The sequence below is a fragment of the Bombina bombina genome, chromosome 4 (genome assembly GCF_027579735.1).
Source record: "Bombina bombina isolate aBomBom1 chromosome 4, aBomBom1.pri, whole genome shotgun sequence".
Classification (NCBI taxonomy): domain Eukaryota; kingdom Metazoa; phylum Chordata; class Amphibia; order Anura; family Bombinatoridae; genus Bombina; species Bombina bombina.
In genome coordinates, this window is record NC_069502.1 from 20,802,773 (window position 1) to 20,822,068 (window position 19,296).

At 39.2% G+C, this 19,296-nt stretch overlaps 1 protein-coding gene across 1 annotated transcript in view; it reads right to left on the reverse strand.

Moving 5' to 3' along the window:
* Positions 1-19,296, reverse strand: part of LOC128655849 (zinc finger protein 558) — a 126,827-nt gene that overhangs the window by 78,763 nt on the left and 28,768 nt on the right. Inside the window, exon 4 of the mRNA XM_053709416.1 lies at positions 18,920-19,000. Coding sequence (XP_053565391.1) covers positions 18,920-19,000 — 81 coding nt within the window. The remainder of the gene's footprint in view (positions 1-18,919; positions 19,001-19,296) is intronic.

A 19,296-nucleotide genomic window follows, 5' to 3' on the forward strand; every position in this document is an offset into this window, starting at 1 on the left:
TAATATGATAGTTGTTAGTATGATACACTGAGTACCAATATTGAATAAATATTAGACAAAGGTATGTGATAGCACATTACTGCCAGAAATTAATTAAATCGTAATCCGAGTTGAATCCGAGTTGTGAGACCCAACACGAGAAGTGAGATCCAGAATCAGAGAGCATCTCTCTAGTATTAAATATGGTACTGCCAGCACTCCGCTGGGCCAGCACTTTGCTCAGGTACACAACAAAAGTGCAAGTTCTTTCAGGTGGTCCTGCATAGAGAAGATTTCACCACCAAAAAGAGGTAGGGATAGAGAGGTACTGCTAGGAAAGAGAGAAGTCTTCTGGATTTTTAAACTGAATACCAGATTTCCAGAAGGATTCAACTCGGATTACGATTTAATTAATTTCTGGCAGTAATGTGCTATCACATACCTTTGTCTAATATTTATTCAATATTGGTACTCAGTGTATCGTACTAACAACTACCATATTATATTCTCTCTAAATAATCAGTTCCATCATACTAAGCGTAACTTAATAAAATACACCAGTGGATCACATAACTTCCATCCCTAATATGAAAAAGGTAACCAGAAATCCTAATCTTTTGGGATGTTGAATTAGTGTTATTTGCTATTGTTACAATTTAATTAGTTTAGCTAAAAATTCATTGTTGGTATAAATTTACTTAAAACAATACTAATGGTGTATTCACATCATAATAATATTAATTCTTTCATAATTTTAGGTTAATGTTTTTGTAACAAACACATAGTTTTCCCTGATGTTATTTCACTTTGTTTATCTTAAAGACATTTTCCAATTGTGGCAAAAGGTCATGTACTCACATTTCATGTATATATTTATTATGTAATCATACTCACTACGGTGTTTAACTAATTATATATGTTAATTTTTATTAACCAATGGGAGGCAGCTAAGGGTGTTTTAAGGTGTTCTTATGACATGGTGAGTCAGCTTAGACTACGGCACAATGCCGAAACGCGTCAGCTGTCTATCTTGCTGACCTTCTGTTCTTTATAGCCTGAGTATCTGGCTTTTTATTATTTGTATTAATAAAGACCGCTTTTATCCTCAACTCGGCTGGTGCTCCTAATTCCTTTGCTTTTACTGAGAAAAATTAGACTACCTTCCTATATAATGACACAGGTTACTTAAGTAAGATCTGAAGACCCTGTCTAGCCCATAGTCGTGGAAATGTCTAAGATATATCAATACCTGACTGAAAGAAACCTTCCTAATAGCTTAAATGTCATAACCTTGCAATGCCTCATCATACACTGTTCGTTACCCACTACATCACACAATGTGCTAATTTTTTCTAGGTATCTAGATCCAGGAGCACCAACCTCAAATAATAATGCTCCTCCTTTAGATTACATAATTTCGGTTACATCTAAGAGCGTTCCCCTTGGTTAATGAGGGAATTATTGCATACTGCTATAAAAATTAGAGGACCCAGATATTTCCCCATTATAAATAACTTGGTTGACATACTTTTCATCTATAACTTAGGTTAAATTTAATCGTCGGTAGATTTGCTCCATGCTCTCTACACTACTTTAAGAAATTGTAGGATTTTTATTTTTGAGACCAACACCATTATAACACATATTAGCGCGTACCGCTCTTACTCTGATATAAACTATATGAAATGAGGATAATCCAGCACCGGCTTCAAACCCCAAGATAGAGGGTACTCCTTTGGAGTGACTGCCACACTCCCAGCAGTAGAGTATGAAAAAGAAAAATAAGGGTAACTCCTCTTGTAAAAATCCCAAAATATTTTTATTAGACAGGATCAGACACAGAACACCACAACATTTCGGGGTCAGTACCCCTTAGTCATGTGATAAACATACACACCACACCTGTTTAAATAGGCTGGGCCAGGTAATTGTTTCATCATATTAACTCTTTCAATTCTTTGTAATAACAATGGCCCATTAGTATTAATGCTATACTGACCCCTACTGGTCAAGGGTGGCGTGACATGCAAAATTAAAATAAACTTGAAATATAAGGAAGCCTCAAGAAAATATTTACACGTTTACATTATTCAATTAAACTAATGTACAGACATAAAAGAAATTGCAACATGTTATAAAATGTATGTTTCACATTATATTTCATTCTGCAAAGCTGGAGAAGATCAATAACTTCCAAAATCAAAATTGGATTGAATCAAATAACAAAAAGGGGACTGTCCCTTTTATTTTTTAAAGGTAGAAACACTATCTCAAACCAAAAAGATGTCTATATATAAAGAGGAACAGAGAGTAATAACTCATTGAACCTCAAAAGGGGTGTCCCTTTAAATTGCTAAAAATGGCTCTATCTTAAATAAAAGGATGTCTATATATAGAGAGGAGCAGAGAGTGAAAACTCATTGAACCTCAAGATGAAGAGTTTTTGGCATACAAATATACATGCTATACATCCTATACATCCATGTAAAGAGGGGCAAGCAGGGCGTGAAATTGACTGGTCTATTTTCTATTGATGCCCTGCTTGCCCCTCTTTACATGGATGTATAGGATGTATAGCATGTATATTTATATGCCAAAAACTCTTCATCTTGAGGTTCAATGAGTTTTCACTCTCTGCTCCTCTCTATATATAGACATCCTTTTATTTAAGATAGAGCCATTTTTAGCAATTTAAAGGGACACCCCTTTTGAGGTTCAATGAGTTATTACTCTCTGTTCCTCTTTATATATAGACATCTTTTTGGTTTGAGATAGTGTTTCTACCTTTAAAAAATAAAAGGGACAGTCCCCTTTTTGTTATTTGATTCAATCCAATTTTGATTTTGGAAGTTATTGATCTTCTCCAGCTTTGCAGAATGAAATATAATGTGAAACATACATTTTATAACATGTTGCAATTTCTTTTATGTCTGTACATTAGTTTAATTGAATAATGTAAACGTGTAAATATTTTCTTGAGGCTTCCTTATATTTCAAGTTTATTTTAATTTTGCATGTCACGCCACCCTTGACCAGTAGGGGTCAGTATAGCATTAATACTAATGGGCCATTGTTATTACAAAGAATTGAAAGAGTTAATATGATGAAACAATTACCTGGCCCAGCCTATTTAAACAGGTGTGGTGTGTATGTTTGTTATCACATGACTAAGGGGTACTGACCCCGAAACGTTGTGGTGTTCTGTGTCTGATCCTGTCTAATAAAAATATTTTGGGATTTTTACAAGAGGAGTTACCCTTATTTTTCTGATATAAACTATAACATAGATAAATTATCTGCAGAGCCTCCACTTTCCGCAAACGGCTACCTTGTAATGAAGCTATCCCTATATCATCACTACATGTTCTATTTTTACTCCCCTCATTAATACACTCAACCACCCTAGTTGGCTCCACCCCCCCCTTTCCCTTTTAATATTTAGAGTGGCTCTTGCCCACTGTATCCATTCCCCCCTTATATATTTTGGCCCAAAAGTGGACACTTCAAAAGCTAGCTCCTCGCGTAATAAATTCATTAGATTTGATGGGCCCAAGAGTAGCCCCGATAGCATCGCGAGGAGCAAATGTTATATGATATAATATAAAAATGAAGTCCCATCTCCCCCAGTCCAGTCCCATCTGTCACACAGTAATTAAGCTTCTCTGATGATCCCACTCCCCTGTGTCTACCTCTCATGGCAGATTTTCATATCTTTCTATAAATAATCACTAAACCAGCTGCAGATCTTCATACCATGATGATGTTCCTATTGCAGATCAAGCTATTTTTCTTGAGTAACAAATGGTTCCACTGTCTAAGTCCTTATTGTTTTATTATTTTATTGTTTATGCTGGTGTGACAGCAATGTTTATCGTGTTTCTGTGTTATTACAGCTTATGGACGATTAAAAAAAAAAAATAATAATAAAAAAAAAAAAAAATAAATAAAAGCACCTCGCCACAGCTCTGCTGCAGCGCATACTTGCTCCTTATGACCCAGGGTCAACCAAGCATCCGAACAGCAGAGTGTCTAAACCGCCTTGTTCTACCCAGTTCTACCGGTCCAGACAAACACCGGAGTCAATTACTCTGTCCGACTCCCAGAAAGACACTGTGCGGCTTCTCTCAGCGCACGAAAGAGTGCCCCGCCCATCGTGGGCGTACAAAACTAAACTCCCGGGCGGCTCTGTACAGTAGCACAAAACGGAGTCGCCGGGATAAATGTGACCCAAAACACAAGTCTAACATAGAGCCAGTCCCCCAACTAAATCTGACAACTCCCGATTTGTTGAGACAACCCCTGAACCAGGAGTATACACGAGCAGCATACCGGAGAGTAATACTCAATAAAAATAAACATCCCCAGCGTCAGCCCAGAACCTTAAGGGGTTATCTCTGAAAAAACACCCCAAATGTACCACATGCAGCCCCATAAAAACAGGCCCAATAATTATGGTAGCCCTCTAGAACCATGTGCTAGTAACACACAGACATAGATTAGGATAATCAGTTCACAGAGGAAAATGACAGTCTTTTCTGAGGTACTAGGTGTCACAGAAAGAAATAGACTGCACATACCTCAATGCTGAGTAACAGCATGACTTGTCCCCCACTGCTAGAGGTCCTTCGTCTCCTCCAGGAATCTGTGGGAACAAAACTGGGTCTTAGATAAAATTTGCTAAGACCGGGGGGCGGAGCCAACTACGGAGCAGTGAGGACGCATAGAGCAAGAGCTCCCCTGCTACCATCGCCCAAAACTTAACTTAAATGAATGAAAAGACCCCCAAAATATACTTAATTCGGTAAATCACATCCCCTTCTACCCCTACACCCTACCCTGTAGTGATCTCTTTGGGACCGAGATCTTATATCCACTGTAAGGTACCGGAGCTATATGCCTGACTTCTCCGGGGCACCGGAATCTAACGCAGGTCCGTTTCCACCTACCCTGCTTTTTAGTTTGTGCTTGCTGACGCTCCGGTCACCCTTCAGACCCCTACAACACTGCTCTATTGCTGGGGGTTAAATAAGCAGGACGCCGCAAAAGCCCGCGAACGGCGGCCATCTTTGCCAGACCTCCATCTATGCAAGGTGATGCACGGAGCCTCTGGAACATTTGCGCTTATGTGCATATTTCACTCACCTCCTCCAGCTCAATCTGGCATCTGGCAGTGGGACCTGATACACTCCCTCCCGCAGCCTAACCCGGCACATCTGAACTAGCCTGGAACGCAGGCAACCCAGAACACACAAACTTTCCACTGGAGATGATCTTCTGCAGCTGCCCTCACCCACGTTATCTGCGCTGCAGCTCCTGAGAAACCTCTGACTCCGGCCTAACAGAAGTGAGTACACTGCCTAAACCTGCTGACCCGGGTGGCAGAGTCCTCTTTGTGACTTTCTCTACCTATCATACTCAACCTCCTCTCCCAACAGAGCAATAATTTCTCACAATCTAAGCCCCCCCATCTGAAGGTTACATAACACTGCAGTAATTCCTGGCTGCTTAAACTATCTTCAGACAGTTATATCTCCCTTCTCTACTGCCTCTGTGGGCTCCAAGCATAATACCCAGGATTACCATTTACAGCCACAGGTGCCTTTAGATCCTCTACTACCACCTAATCATATTCGCACCTATCATAATCTACAGAGACTGTGTAACATTCAAATCATTTATTACTTTTATAAGGAACTCTCATCTCAATAAAGTTTCCTTGCAGAAATTCTACATAAGCACTACAAAGACTGCATCTTTGCTCTCTTGAACGTCCCCCTCTCCCCCCTTTCCCGCGCCCACTCCAAGGCGCGGGTCATATCCTAACTCCTTTTACCGGTCTCACCCAGAGGTGGTATAGCCCCAGGAGAGGGGGAGTTCCTCATCTATACTGCAGTCTAGCAGTAGAATTCTGAACTTTCTTATTTATAATTTGACATAAGAAAATGGAAGGCTAGGGCATCTAGCCTGGGAGGAGCGGGGTTGGCGTTCCCCCCAATTTTCATCTATCACTGGTTCAGCGGTTTCTAGTTTATATTTTTGAGCACAAATTTTTTGGTAATACTGAGACCACCCACTTAAATCATGGCTCAGTCTATCAAAAGAAAACCAAAACACCAGGAAAACCCTAAGAGGACTCTTACTGATCATTTTCACAGTAAAAACTTCTCAGATCCAGACCTCTCAGGGGAAGACTCCAGGGATTCAACAGCTCCAGTTGCGGACAACCCCAGATCAGAGGTATCACGCAAAGATAAAACAACTTTATCTCAATCTACCTTCTTAGACTCTATTAAAATCTTAACTGATAAAATGGACACTCACTACTCATCCCTGAGGCAAGAGCTCCGCCAATCAGTTGGCGAATTGAAACGAGAGATCTCCTCCCTGGGAGAGAGAACTGAAATCCTCGAGAGAAAGCATGAAGATCTCGCAACTGACCATGCCAACCTCCTGGCCTACTCTCAATCACTGGCAGAGCAAATGTCAGATCTCGAATCCAAATTAGCGGATAATGAAGATAGATCCCGCCGCAACAACCTCAGGATCCGCGGCATCCCGGAGGATGTCCCCTCATCAGAACTCCAGAAATATCTGATCACACTATTTAAAGATATCCTGGACTCCTCCACAGATCAGGACCTCTTAATGGACAGAGCACACAGGTCCACACGCCCACGTAACTCTGTATTTGATACCCCCAGGGACGTCATTGTACGTCTACACTACTACACTGCTAAGGAAAAGATCATGAGAGCTTCTTTCACCAACAGACCACTCAAGGAACCTTACAACAAGTTGCAGATCTTCCCCGACTTATCCCCATACACGCTAGCCAAGAGGAGGACTTTTCACCAATTCACGCTAGCTCTCAGACAACACAAGATCAAATACAGATGGGGATTCCCCGTTAAGTTGCATGTACAATATCAAGATTCCTCCCACACAATCTCCTCCATAGAACAAGGTATGAAGCTTCTCACCACTTGGGAACTCACTGGCCCCCCTGGCCTCCCTCCCAGGAAAAAGGGAAAAACAGGCGATCTGAACCCTTCAGCTTCAGAGTGGCACTCCAGGGTCTCCACCCCACCACCCCAAGATCCAGATCTCTCCTGATGTTATCACTGGAACTGTCCGCCACACTCATGGCCCTTCTTCTGGTTCTCTGAGAGAACTCTTCTTCTAGAAACCCTTCTAGACTGTTCTGCGGGGGATATCCCGAGAGGGGGAGTGCACATACGGGTACATATCTTACTCTTTTCTCACTTCCCCGCCCTCGATGTTTCCAGTAGGACCTTTACTATGGACATCCCACGGACAGGTAAGCCTAGAGCCCACATACGGGTACACACCTTACTCTATTCTTGGCTCACGGCTTTTTACTTGCCTACTCTGTCAATATACAGGTTTACCGTGACAAATTTATAGATCACAAGTCTAACTATCTTTTGTTAAATATCTAAAATGTTATTTGCACTGTTGTTTTTTTTTTCTATTTGAAATAATACACCTCACCTTTTTTTACACCAGAGGAAATTTCAGGTTCAATGATTGCAGGCCTGATACGGGTATAGTTTGTATAATGCTCTGTATTCTGAAGAACCCTCTCTCTTTTATCTACAACTACTGCCCACAGAGGGCCTAGTTCATTTTCCTTTAACGTTATATGCTCTTTGTTATCTTTTTTCTTCAGTATGTTTATATTAACGAAACGTTTTGTTAGAACTCATACTCTAGATAAGATGTTTAGGTCGACAAGACTGCATTTACACCCTGTTATACCTTATCAATGACACCCTCAGCCTCCTATATCCACATACCCACTTCTCACGACACCCACATCATTTTTCATATTCCTGCCTCACCTACCTTCATCTAACTTTCCTCACTATCCTCCTTATCACCCCTTTTATACCTACCCTAGCTCTCATCCCTCACCCCGGATTAGTCCCTACATAACTTTGTACTTAACCAGTCCTCAGTATCATACACACCCTTGTTCACTGCTGAACCACCCCATCCACTTACTCACACAGAATTGGGGGGCGCTACCCCCGCCACCTCCCTATCTCTCCACGCATTTTCTTCTACTTCCTACTTACATATCGTTGCAGCCCCTGCTTCCCCCTACGGGTCTGTATTCTTTCCTCTTATCTTCTCCCACCCACCTCCCTTCCCCACTACTAGCTCTATCTCATACTCTCATCCTCCCTTCCACACAGCCGGTTGGCCCCTCCACCCGCCTTCACATTAATCCCCCACTGACTTTACACTTAAGGCTCCGCCCCTCTTCCCACCCCCCCTCCCTAGCTTTTTCCCTTTACCCCTACATTTACATTTATTCAATACAAGGTCCTTTAATACTTATCCACTCCCCCCTCCTATCCACACCCCCCCCCTCCCTTTAACCAAAGCGGCTCTGGCCCGCCGTCTTCCTCTCCCTTGAAAACATACCTCAGAAAGTGAAGTTAACTCTAGCTCTCTGTGTCTATAATTAGTACTCATCTACACTCTTCGGACCCCACTCCCTTTTTTTTTTTTTTTTTTTTTTTTTTTTTTCTTCTTTCTCTCCCCCCTTTTTTTCTCCCCCTTCTCCCCCACCCACAGATTATAATTTAGTTTTGCCATGAAGGGCCTACATCTCCTAACCCTCAATGTCCAGGGGTTAAACTCCCCTACCAAACGCAGCCTCCTATTTAACTTTTTACGCAAAAACCACGTAGACATCGCCTTCATACAAGAGACACACTGGACCCCCGAACATAGCAAACGATACACCTCCAAACACTACCCAACACTCCTTGACGCCACATTCCCATCCAAATCTAGAGGGGTCGCTATTTATATGGGCAAAAATGTCCATTACGATCAGATCCATATTGAATTAGATCCCCAAGCACGCTACATTATTGCTGTCTGTAGAGTAAACACCCACTTAGTGACCCTCCTTAACATATATGCACCGAATAGTAAACAAGTCAATTTCCTTAGAACTCTCCTTAAGTCGGTGGCCTCTATACAGCAGGGAGACCTTATATTGGGAGGAGACTTTAATCTCATCTGGGATGTGCAAAGAGATAGACAGGGGCCTCCCCTCTCTAGAAACGACAGAGCAACTCATTCTTTATCCTCAGCCTTCCAATCACTAATAGCACTACATGATCTATATGACACTTGGCGCGCCCTGCACCCACGAGATAAGGAATTCACCTTCTACTCTTTCCCACATAGGTCACACACACGCATAGATTATTTTTTCGTACACGCCAAATTCCTTGATACTATTCATTCTGCGACCATCTCCCCCATCTCGTGGTCAGATCATGACTCACTTCATCTACACATAGGCCCACATACTCGCCCACCCCCTCTCACGTGGCGCCTACAGGACTGGACTCTTACAGACCCACATCTCAAGACTGCTCTCCAGAATACAATCACAGATTACATCTCTCTTAATGACAACGACCAGACCTCAGCTCAAACTCGGTGGGCCGCCTTGAAGGCAGTGGTGAGGGGCCACCTCATCCAATTCGAATGGGAGGCGCGCGCAAAAAGCAAGGCCACCCTCTCTTCTCTGAATATTCAGCTCCGCCACCTCAGGGCAGACCTCTCTCTCACATACTCCGCCTCTATCAATGACAAAATTTCAGAAACAATGAAACAAATTCAAACCCTTGAGCTCAAGAAAACCCAATCCATGTTAGAGAAGTATAGAAAAATCCACTACCACTTCGGCAATAAAGCCTCCACTCTTCTAGCCAACAAACTTAAAAATCGTACAGCCCAAGCCAGAATTATGTCTATACAAACCCCATCAGGGACACAAGTCACTGCCCCTCGTGAAATTGGTAACACCTTCAGACAATACTATTCTAACCTATACAACATTGAGTCCAATTTAGAATCTTCGGCCTGTCCTGTCCAGCATATCTCTGAGTTCCTTAGATCCCTCGCCCTCCCTTCATTATCTCTCGAAGATGCCTCTCTCTTGATGACCCCGATTACCACACAGGAAATCTCAAAAATTATACGCAATTTGAAACTAGGGAAAGCTCCTGGCCCAGACGGCTTCACAGCTAGGTTTTATAAAACTTTTTTGCCTCAGATAACCCCTATCCTCTGCAAGTTCTTCCAAGAGGTATTCTCAGGAACCTCCTTTGCAGCTGAATTCCTAGAAGCTGTTATAGTTACCATTCTAAAACCTGGTAAACCTTCCGATCTTTGCAGCAGCTATCGGCCAATCTCACTGATTAATATTGACACAAAAATATACGCCAAACTCCTAGCTAATAGGGTCACAAGAGTGATTTCCTCCCTTATAACAAATGACCAGGTCGGATTTATCCCGAACAGAGAAGGCGTCGATGCGACCAGGCGAGTTCTAGATGTCCTCCATCTCGCAGATAGCCGAGAGGTCCCTTTCCTGGCCCTGTCGCTAGACGCAGAAAAAGCGTTTGACAGGGTCAGGTGGGAGTACCTATGGGAGACTCCCGGAATTCAGGAGACTTCTTGATTCATGGGAGTTTAGGGAGATTTCTTGGACGGGCCGCATCGCCGCGATAAAGATGTCCTTTCTTCCCAAGATTACTTATCTCTTTAGATCTATCCCTTACAACATCCCGAGAGCACTCCTTAATAGATTCCAAAGTCTAATCACCTCATATGTGTGGAGAGACCGTCGACCCAGAACATCGGGTCGTACACTAGAAAAGCCGATTTTACAAGGAGGCCTCGCTCTCCCGAATGTCATCTCGTACTACAACGCCGCTAGACTCTCACACATTCTCCGCTGGAATGATCCTGAGAGACATCTTAGTTGGTATTCTCTAGAGTCCTCGCTACTGCCTTCGGGTATAACCCTTTCTGATATAATTTGGATTCCCCCCCATCATAGACGAGACATTGACGACCTACACCCTGTCTTTAGACACTCGCTACGATTCTGGGACCAGATCAGACACCACCCAGACATATCCCCTCATCCCTCCCCCGCTATGACAATTCCTGCTGCTCTTTACTGCCTCCCAGACTCCCACCATGATCTATGGCCACAGGCACACACACTACAGATCTCAGACTTCTATGAGGAAGACAAATGGCTCTCACACCCAGCAATGTGCGCTAAATTCCGACTCCCACCCAAGTTGCATTTTGAGGGATTCCGCTTGAGCACCCGCTTACGCACATGGGGCTATCCCAAACAGACACTGCGCCCATACACCACTTGGGAGAGGGCGTGGCGGGGAGCTCACGCTCTCCGACACCTCCTGTCCTTCCACTACAATATACTCATTAATCCGACTCCTTCACATAAAATCTCACAACACCAGGCGTGGGAGAGAGAAATTGGTCTTACTCTCACGCTAGAGGTTTGGCACGCCAGAATCAAAATAACCAAAAAGATCCTCCATTGTGCCACGCTTTGGGAACTACATTATAAGATCCTGGTTCGTTGGCACCTTGTGCCAACCACCCTAAATAAGATATACCATTCACAATCCCCTGAGTGCTGGAGAAAATGTAAGATGCTTGGCTCCCCGCTCCACATTTGGTGGACATGCCCAGTAATTCAGCCATTATGGAAAAAAGTATTTGCACTTCTCCGGACACTCGGTCTCGCCCCCCCATTTACGCCTGAAGTAACTCTCTTACACATGCAGATGCCCAACCTCACTCTACCTGGAGAAGCACTCACGATATATATCCTCATGGCCACAAAATTAACCCTGGCAAGGGCTTGGAAGGAGGAGAAATCTCCGACCCTCACCCAGGTAATTGCATGTACACATTACATCGGCCAAATGGAACAATACTCGTATAGAGTTCTTGACAAGACCAACGCCTTCCATGAAACTTGGCTTCCATGGCTTACAAAGTTTCCTAACTGGTCCTCAAACATACAGACCCCACCTTAGGCCTATTAATTGTCTTCCGCCTCCTTACATCCTTCTCTCCCCCTCCCCTTTTTTTTTTTTTTTTCTCTTTCTTTTCTTTCCACCTCCACATCTACCATCCCCGCCTCTCATAAATCTTTGCGTTCTATACTTCAATAAAATAGAGTACCGATACCACCACAAATTACGGACACAATACCAAAATCTACATATACAACACGTTACTTCCAGAAAAGAGACCTATCTCATGCCTGGATCTACTTTCATCCTTATCTTCATTTATTATCGCTTACCTTAGTATAAAAGCATTTAACTTCTCATATTTAAATATGTATATCAATGATGTATCTATGCACCTTCAATTCTGTATTTGCAGGCAAAATTGCTGTACAATAAGTTGTCTCAATAAAAATATTATTTGGAGAAAATTTTTTTTGCTAAGACCATATTCAGCAGGGCAGCACACAGTCTGGGGGTCACAGAAACAAATGTATCTTAATCTGTACAGCTCCCCTGGCTTTACCCTTGAATAAAATAGTACACACCGGTACCATTTAAAAATAATAATAAACTCTTGATTGAAGAATCTAAACTAACACCTCACTTTACCTCTTCCTATCACTAACACAGGCAAAGAGAATGACTGGGGTGGGAGGGAAGGGAGGAGCTATATATACAGCTCTGCTGTGGTGCTCTTTTCCTCCTCCTGCTGACCAGGAGGCGTAATCCCATAAGTAAGGATGAAATCCGTGGACTCATATCTTGTAAAAGAAATAAGCCCCATGGGAGTGAGGACATGAAACCACAGGTATTTCGCTGTCGGGTATAAGTTAACTATGAACAGAAGCCGTTGTAGAGTAATAACGCCCTGCAATTACACAAAGTTGAAGCAGTGACTATTTCTCATAACACCCCTGAACACGTATAACCCTCCTGGGCTGCAAACATATAGCAAATTAAGCCTTGAAGGCAGTACCGAAGGGAGTCTATATGGTTTCTGAGACAGCATGAAAACTGCCCAATAACTTATCCTCCTTTGATCACATAGGGATAAAGTTATGTAGTGTCCCTAAGTAATAAGGGAAGTGTATAAAATCTAATTCCCCACTTATCAGATAGGTAAGCCTACAGTCTATTCTGAGTTAATTTTATGTCCCAGAATAAGAAAGACTGCACTTACCTCCATGCTGAGTAACAGCATGAAAACGTCTCACAGGAACAAGAGGTCTTCTTCCTCCAGCAGATCTGTGGACACTGAGGGGCCTTAGTTACTATCTGCTAAGACCATAATCCAGAAGGGCAGCACAAGTATGGGAGGCACAGTGAGGGTAAAACCCCACCAGTTCCCAGTGCTTTAAAGCCACCTGTAGCTCTACTCTAGAGGCTGACAAGGAATACGGCTACACCCTATAGTAAAATAGCACACTTTGGCACCCTTTTAAAAATAATAAACTCTTGATTGAAAAATCTAAACTAACACCTCACTTTACCTCTTCCTATCACTAACACAGGCAAAGAGAATGACTGGAGTGGGAGGGAAGGAAGAAGCTATATATACAGCTCTGCTGTGGTGCTCTTTGCCTCCTCCTGCTGACCAGGAGGCGATACCCCACAAGTAAGGATGAAATCCGTGGACTCATCGTATCTTGCAAAAGAAAATTTCTCCCCAGACCTTAATCCCATTGAGAACTTTTGGTCAATCCTCAAGAGGCGGGTGAACAAACCCCCCCCCCCAACACAGATTCTGACAAACTACAAGCAATGATTATGCAAGAATGGGCTGCCATCAGTCAGGATGTGGCCCAGAAGTTGATAGACAGCATGCCAGGGCAAATTGCAACGGTCTTGAAAAAGAAGGGTCAACACTGCAAATATTAACTCTTTGCATAAACTTAATGTAATTTGACACTTATGAAATGCGTGTAATTATACTTCAGTATACAATAGTAACATCTGACACTTATGAGATGCTTATGTAATTATACTTCAGTATACAATAGTAACATCTGACACTTATGAGATGCGTGTAATTATACTTCAGTATACAATAGTAACATCTGACACTTATGAGATGCGTGTAATTATACTTCAGTATACAATAGTAACATCTGACACTTATGAGATGCGTGTAATTATACTTCAGTATACAATAGTAACATCTGACACTTATGAGATGCTTATGTAATTATACTTCAGTATACAATAATAACATCTGACACTTATGAGATGCGTGTAATTATACTTCAGTATACAATAGTAACATCTGACACTTATGAGATGCGTGTAATTATACTTCAGTATACAATAGTAACATCTGACACTTATGAGATGCGTGTAATTATACTTCAGTATACAATAGTAACATCTGACACTTATGTAATGCTTATGTAATTATACTTCAGTATACAATAGTAACATCTGACACTTATGTAATGCTTATGTAATTATACTTCAGTATACCATAGTAACATCTGACACTTATGAGATGCGTGTAATTATACTTCAGTATACAATAGTAACATCTGACACTTATGAGATGCTTATGTAATTATACTTCAGTATACAATAGTAACATCTGACACTTATGAGATGCTTATGTAATTATACTTCAGTATACAATAGTAACATCTGACACTTATGAGATGCTTATGTAATTATACTTCAGTATACAATAGTAACATCTGACACTTATGAGATGCTTATGTAATTATACTTCAGTATACAATAGTAACATCTGACACTTATGAGATGCTTATGTAATTATACTTCAGTATACAATAGTAACATCTGACACTTATGAGATGCTTATGTAATTATACTTCAGTATACAATAGTAACATCTGACACTTATGAGATGCGTGTAATTATACTTCAGTATACAATAGTAACATCTGACACTTATGAGATGCTTATGTAATTATACTTCAGTATACAATAGTAACATCTGACACTTATGAGATGCTTATGTAATTATACTTCAGTATACAATAGTAACATCTGACACTTATGTAATGCTTATGTAATTATACTTCAGTATACCATAGTAACATCTGACACTTATGTAATGCGTGTAATTATACTTCAGTATACAATAGTAACATCTGACACTTATGAGATGCTTATGTAATTATACTTCAGTATACAATAGTAACATCTGATACTTATGAGATGCTTATGTAATTATACTTCAGTATACAATAGTAACATCTGACACTTATGAGATGCGTATAATTATACTTCAGTATACAATAGTAACATCTGACACTTATGTAATGCTTATGTAATTATACTTCAGTATACAATAGTAACATCTGACACTTATGTAATGCGTGTAATTATACTTCAGTATACAATAGTAACATCTGACACTTATGAGATGCATGTAATTATACTTCAGTATACCATAGTAACATCTGACACTTATGTAATGCTTATGTAATTATACTTCAGTATACAATAGTAACATCTGACACTTATGAGATGCTTATGTAATTATACTTCAGTATACAATAGTAACATCTGACACTTATGTAATGCTTATGTAATTATACTTCAGTATACAATAGTAACATCTGACACTTATGAGATGCGTGTAATTATACTTCAGTATACAATAGTAACATCTGACACTTATGAGATGCTTATGTAATTATACTTCAGTATACAATAGTAACATCTGACACTTATGTAATGCGTGTAATTATACTTCAGTATACAATAGTAACATCTGACACTTATGTAATGCGTGTAATTATACTTCAGTATACAATAGTAACATCTGACACTTATGTAATGCGTGTAATTATACTTCAGTATACAATAGTAACATCTGACACTTATGTAATGCGTGTAATTATACTTCAGTATACAATAGTAACATCTGACACTTATGTAATGCTTATGTAATTATACTTCAGTATACAATAGTAACATCTGACACTTATGAGATGCTTATGTAATTATACTTCAGTATACAATAGTAACATCTGACACTTATGTAATGCTTATGTAATTATACTTCAGTATACAATAGTAACATCTGACACTTATGTAATGCGTGTAATTATACTTCAGTATACAATAGTAACATCTGACACTTATGAGATGCTTATGTAATTATACTTCAGTATACAATAGTAACATCTGACACTTATGTAATGCTTATGTAATTATACTTCAGTATACAATAGTAACATCTGACACTTATGTAATGCGTGTAATTATACTTCAGTATACAATAGTAACATCTGACACTTATGAGATGCGTGTAATTATACTTCAGTATACAATAGTAACATCTGACACTTATGAGATGCTTATGTAATTATACTTCAGTATACAATAGTAACATCTGACACTTATGAGATGCTTATGTAATTATACTTCAGTATACCATAGTAACATCTGACACTTATGTAATGCTTATGTAATTATACTTCAGTATACAATAGTAACATCTGACACTTATGAAATGCTTATGTAATTATACTTCAGTATACAATAGTAACATCTGACACTTATGTAATGCTTATGTAATTATACTTCAGTATACAATAGTAACATCTGACACTTATGAGATGCTTATGTAATTATACTTCAGTATACAATAGTAACATCTGACACTTATGAGATGCTTATGTAATTATACTTCAGTATACAATAGTAACATCTGACACTTATGAGATGCTTATGTAATTATACTTCAGTATACAATAGTAACATCTGACACTTATGAGATGCGTGTAATTATACTTCAGTATACAATAGTAACATCTGACACTTATGAGATGCGTGTAATTATACTTCAGTATACAATAGTAACATCTGACACTTATGAGATGCGTGTAATTATACTTCAGTATACCATAGTAACATCTGACACTTATGTAATGCGTGTAATTATACTTCAGTATACAATAGTAACATCTGACACTTATGAGATGCGTGTAATTATACTTCAGTATACAATAGTAACATCTGACACTTATGTAATGCTTATGTAATTATACTTCAGTATACAATAGTAACATCTGACACTTATGAGATGCTTATGTAATTATACTTCAGTATACAATAGTAACATCTGACACTTATGTAATGCTTATGTAATTATACTTCAGTATACAATAGTAAGATCTGACACTTATGAGATGCTTATGTAATTATACTTCAGTATACAATAGTAACATCTGACACTTATGTAATGCTTATGTAATTATACTTCAGTATACAATAGTAACATCTGACACTTATGAGATGCTTATGTAATTATACTTCAGTATACAATAGTAACATCTGACACTTATGAGATGCTTATGTAATTATACTTCAGTATACAATAGTAACATCTGACACTTATGAGATGCTTATGTAATTATACTTCAGTATACAATAGTAACATCTGACACTTATGAGATGCTTATGTAATTATACTTCAGTATACAATAGTAACATCTGACACTTATGAGATGCTTATGTAATTATACTTCAGTATACAATAGTAACATCTGACACTTATGTAATGCGTGTAATTATACTTCAGTATACAATAGTAACATCTGACACTTATGAGATGCTTATGTAATTATACTTCAGTATACAATAGTAACATCTGACACTTATGAGATGCTTATGTAATTATACTTCAGTATACAATAGTAACATCTGACACTTATGAGATGCTTATGTAATTATACTTCAGTATACAATAGTAACATCTGACACTTATGAGATGCTTATGTAATTATACTTCAGTATACAATAGTAACATCTGACACTTATGAGATGCTTATGTAATTATACTTCAGTATACAATAGTAACATCTGACACTTATGAGATGCTTATGTAATTATACTTCAGTATACAATAGTAACATCTGACACTTATGTAATGCTTATGTAATTATACTTCAGTATACAATAGTAACATCTGACACTTATGAGATGCTTATGTAATTATACTTCAGTATACAATAGTAACATCTGACACTTATGAGATGCTTATGTAATTATACTTCAGTATACAATAGTAACATCTGACACTTATGAGATGCTTATGTAATTATACTTCAGTATACAATAGTAACATCTGACACTTATGTAATGCGTGTAATTATACTTCAGTATACAATAGTAACATCTGACACTTATGAGATGCTTATGTAATTATACTTCAGTATACAATAGTAACATCTGACACTTATGAGATGCTTATGTAATTATACTTCAGTATACAATAGTAACATCTGACACTTATGAGATGCTTATGTAATTATACTTCAGTATACAATAGTAACATCTGACACTTATGAGATGCTTATGTAATTATACTTCAGTATACAATAGTAACATCTGACACTTATGAGATGCTTATGTAATTATACTTCAGTATACAATAGTAACATCTGACACTTATGAGATGCTTATGTAATTATACTTCAGTATACAATAGTAACATCTGACACTTATGTAATGCTTATGTAATTATACTTCAGTATACAATAGTAACATCTGACAAAAAGATCTAAAAACACTGAAGCCGCAGACTTTGTGAAAATTAATATTTGTGTCATTCTCTAAACTTTTGGCCAGGACTGTATTAATGAGCTATGTTGCAGGTGCATCTTGTATAGCTCACTGTACATAAATAATTACAAGTACTTCATAAACACTGGTAGCCAGAGAGCCACAGCATCTAATGTTGTATACCTGAACATTTTACATATATCCATATACAAAACACCAGGTCATAAAGCGTTTCCGGCTGCATAATTTCAGGTAAATCAGTCTACAAACTGTGTACATTTGTGTCTTATGTGAAATATGGATGCAGTCCAGTGTCTCCTTCCCGTGCTTTACACCAAGTGTATGTGACCAAAACCAAATCCCCAGCGTGAGTGTCAATAGAAGGCAACACATAAGGAGAGAGTAGAATTATATTTAGCAGATCTATAAAGTAGGTTTGTTGTTAGGGTGTAACAAAGTCACATGCTGCCCTGGTCAGGGGGACTGGGGTGTAAATATGTCTTCCCTGATGACTCACTCACTTGTGGAGGGGCTCAGACTTCGACATCGGTCAAGTGACTTCTCAACCTTCACCAGCAGGTTAGGGTTTAGGATCCTGTATCCTGCAAGACGAACAAGGAGAACTTTATTTTATACACTCACTGCAATCTGTATTTACACATGTATTAGCTTACCATGTGCGTCCTTATGCTACAAGCCATTTAAGTATTATGATTAAAAAAAGAAATGCAATAGAATATACTGTATATCCCATAATGCACAATAATGGACACATATTGCACTCTAATAGTACAATATGTACTATTAGAGTGCAATAACAATACATGTGAAACTTTATGCTACAATTATATTAAAGGGACAGTCTACACCTTGGTCATCTTAAAGTCTTACCTTAGAT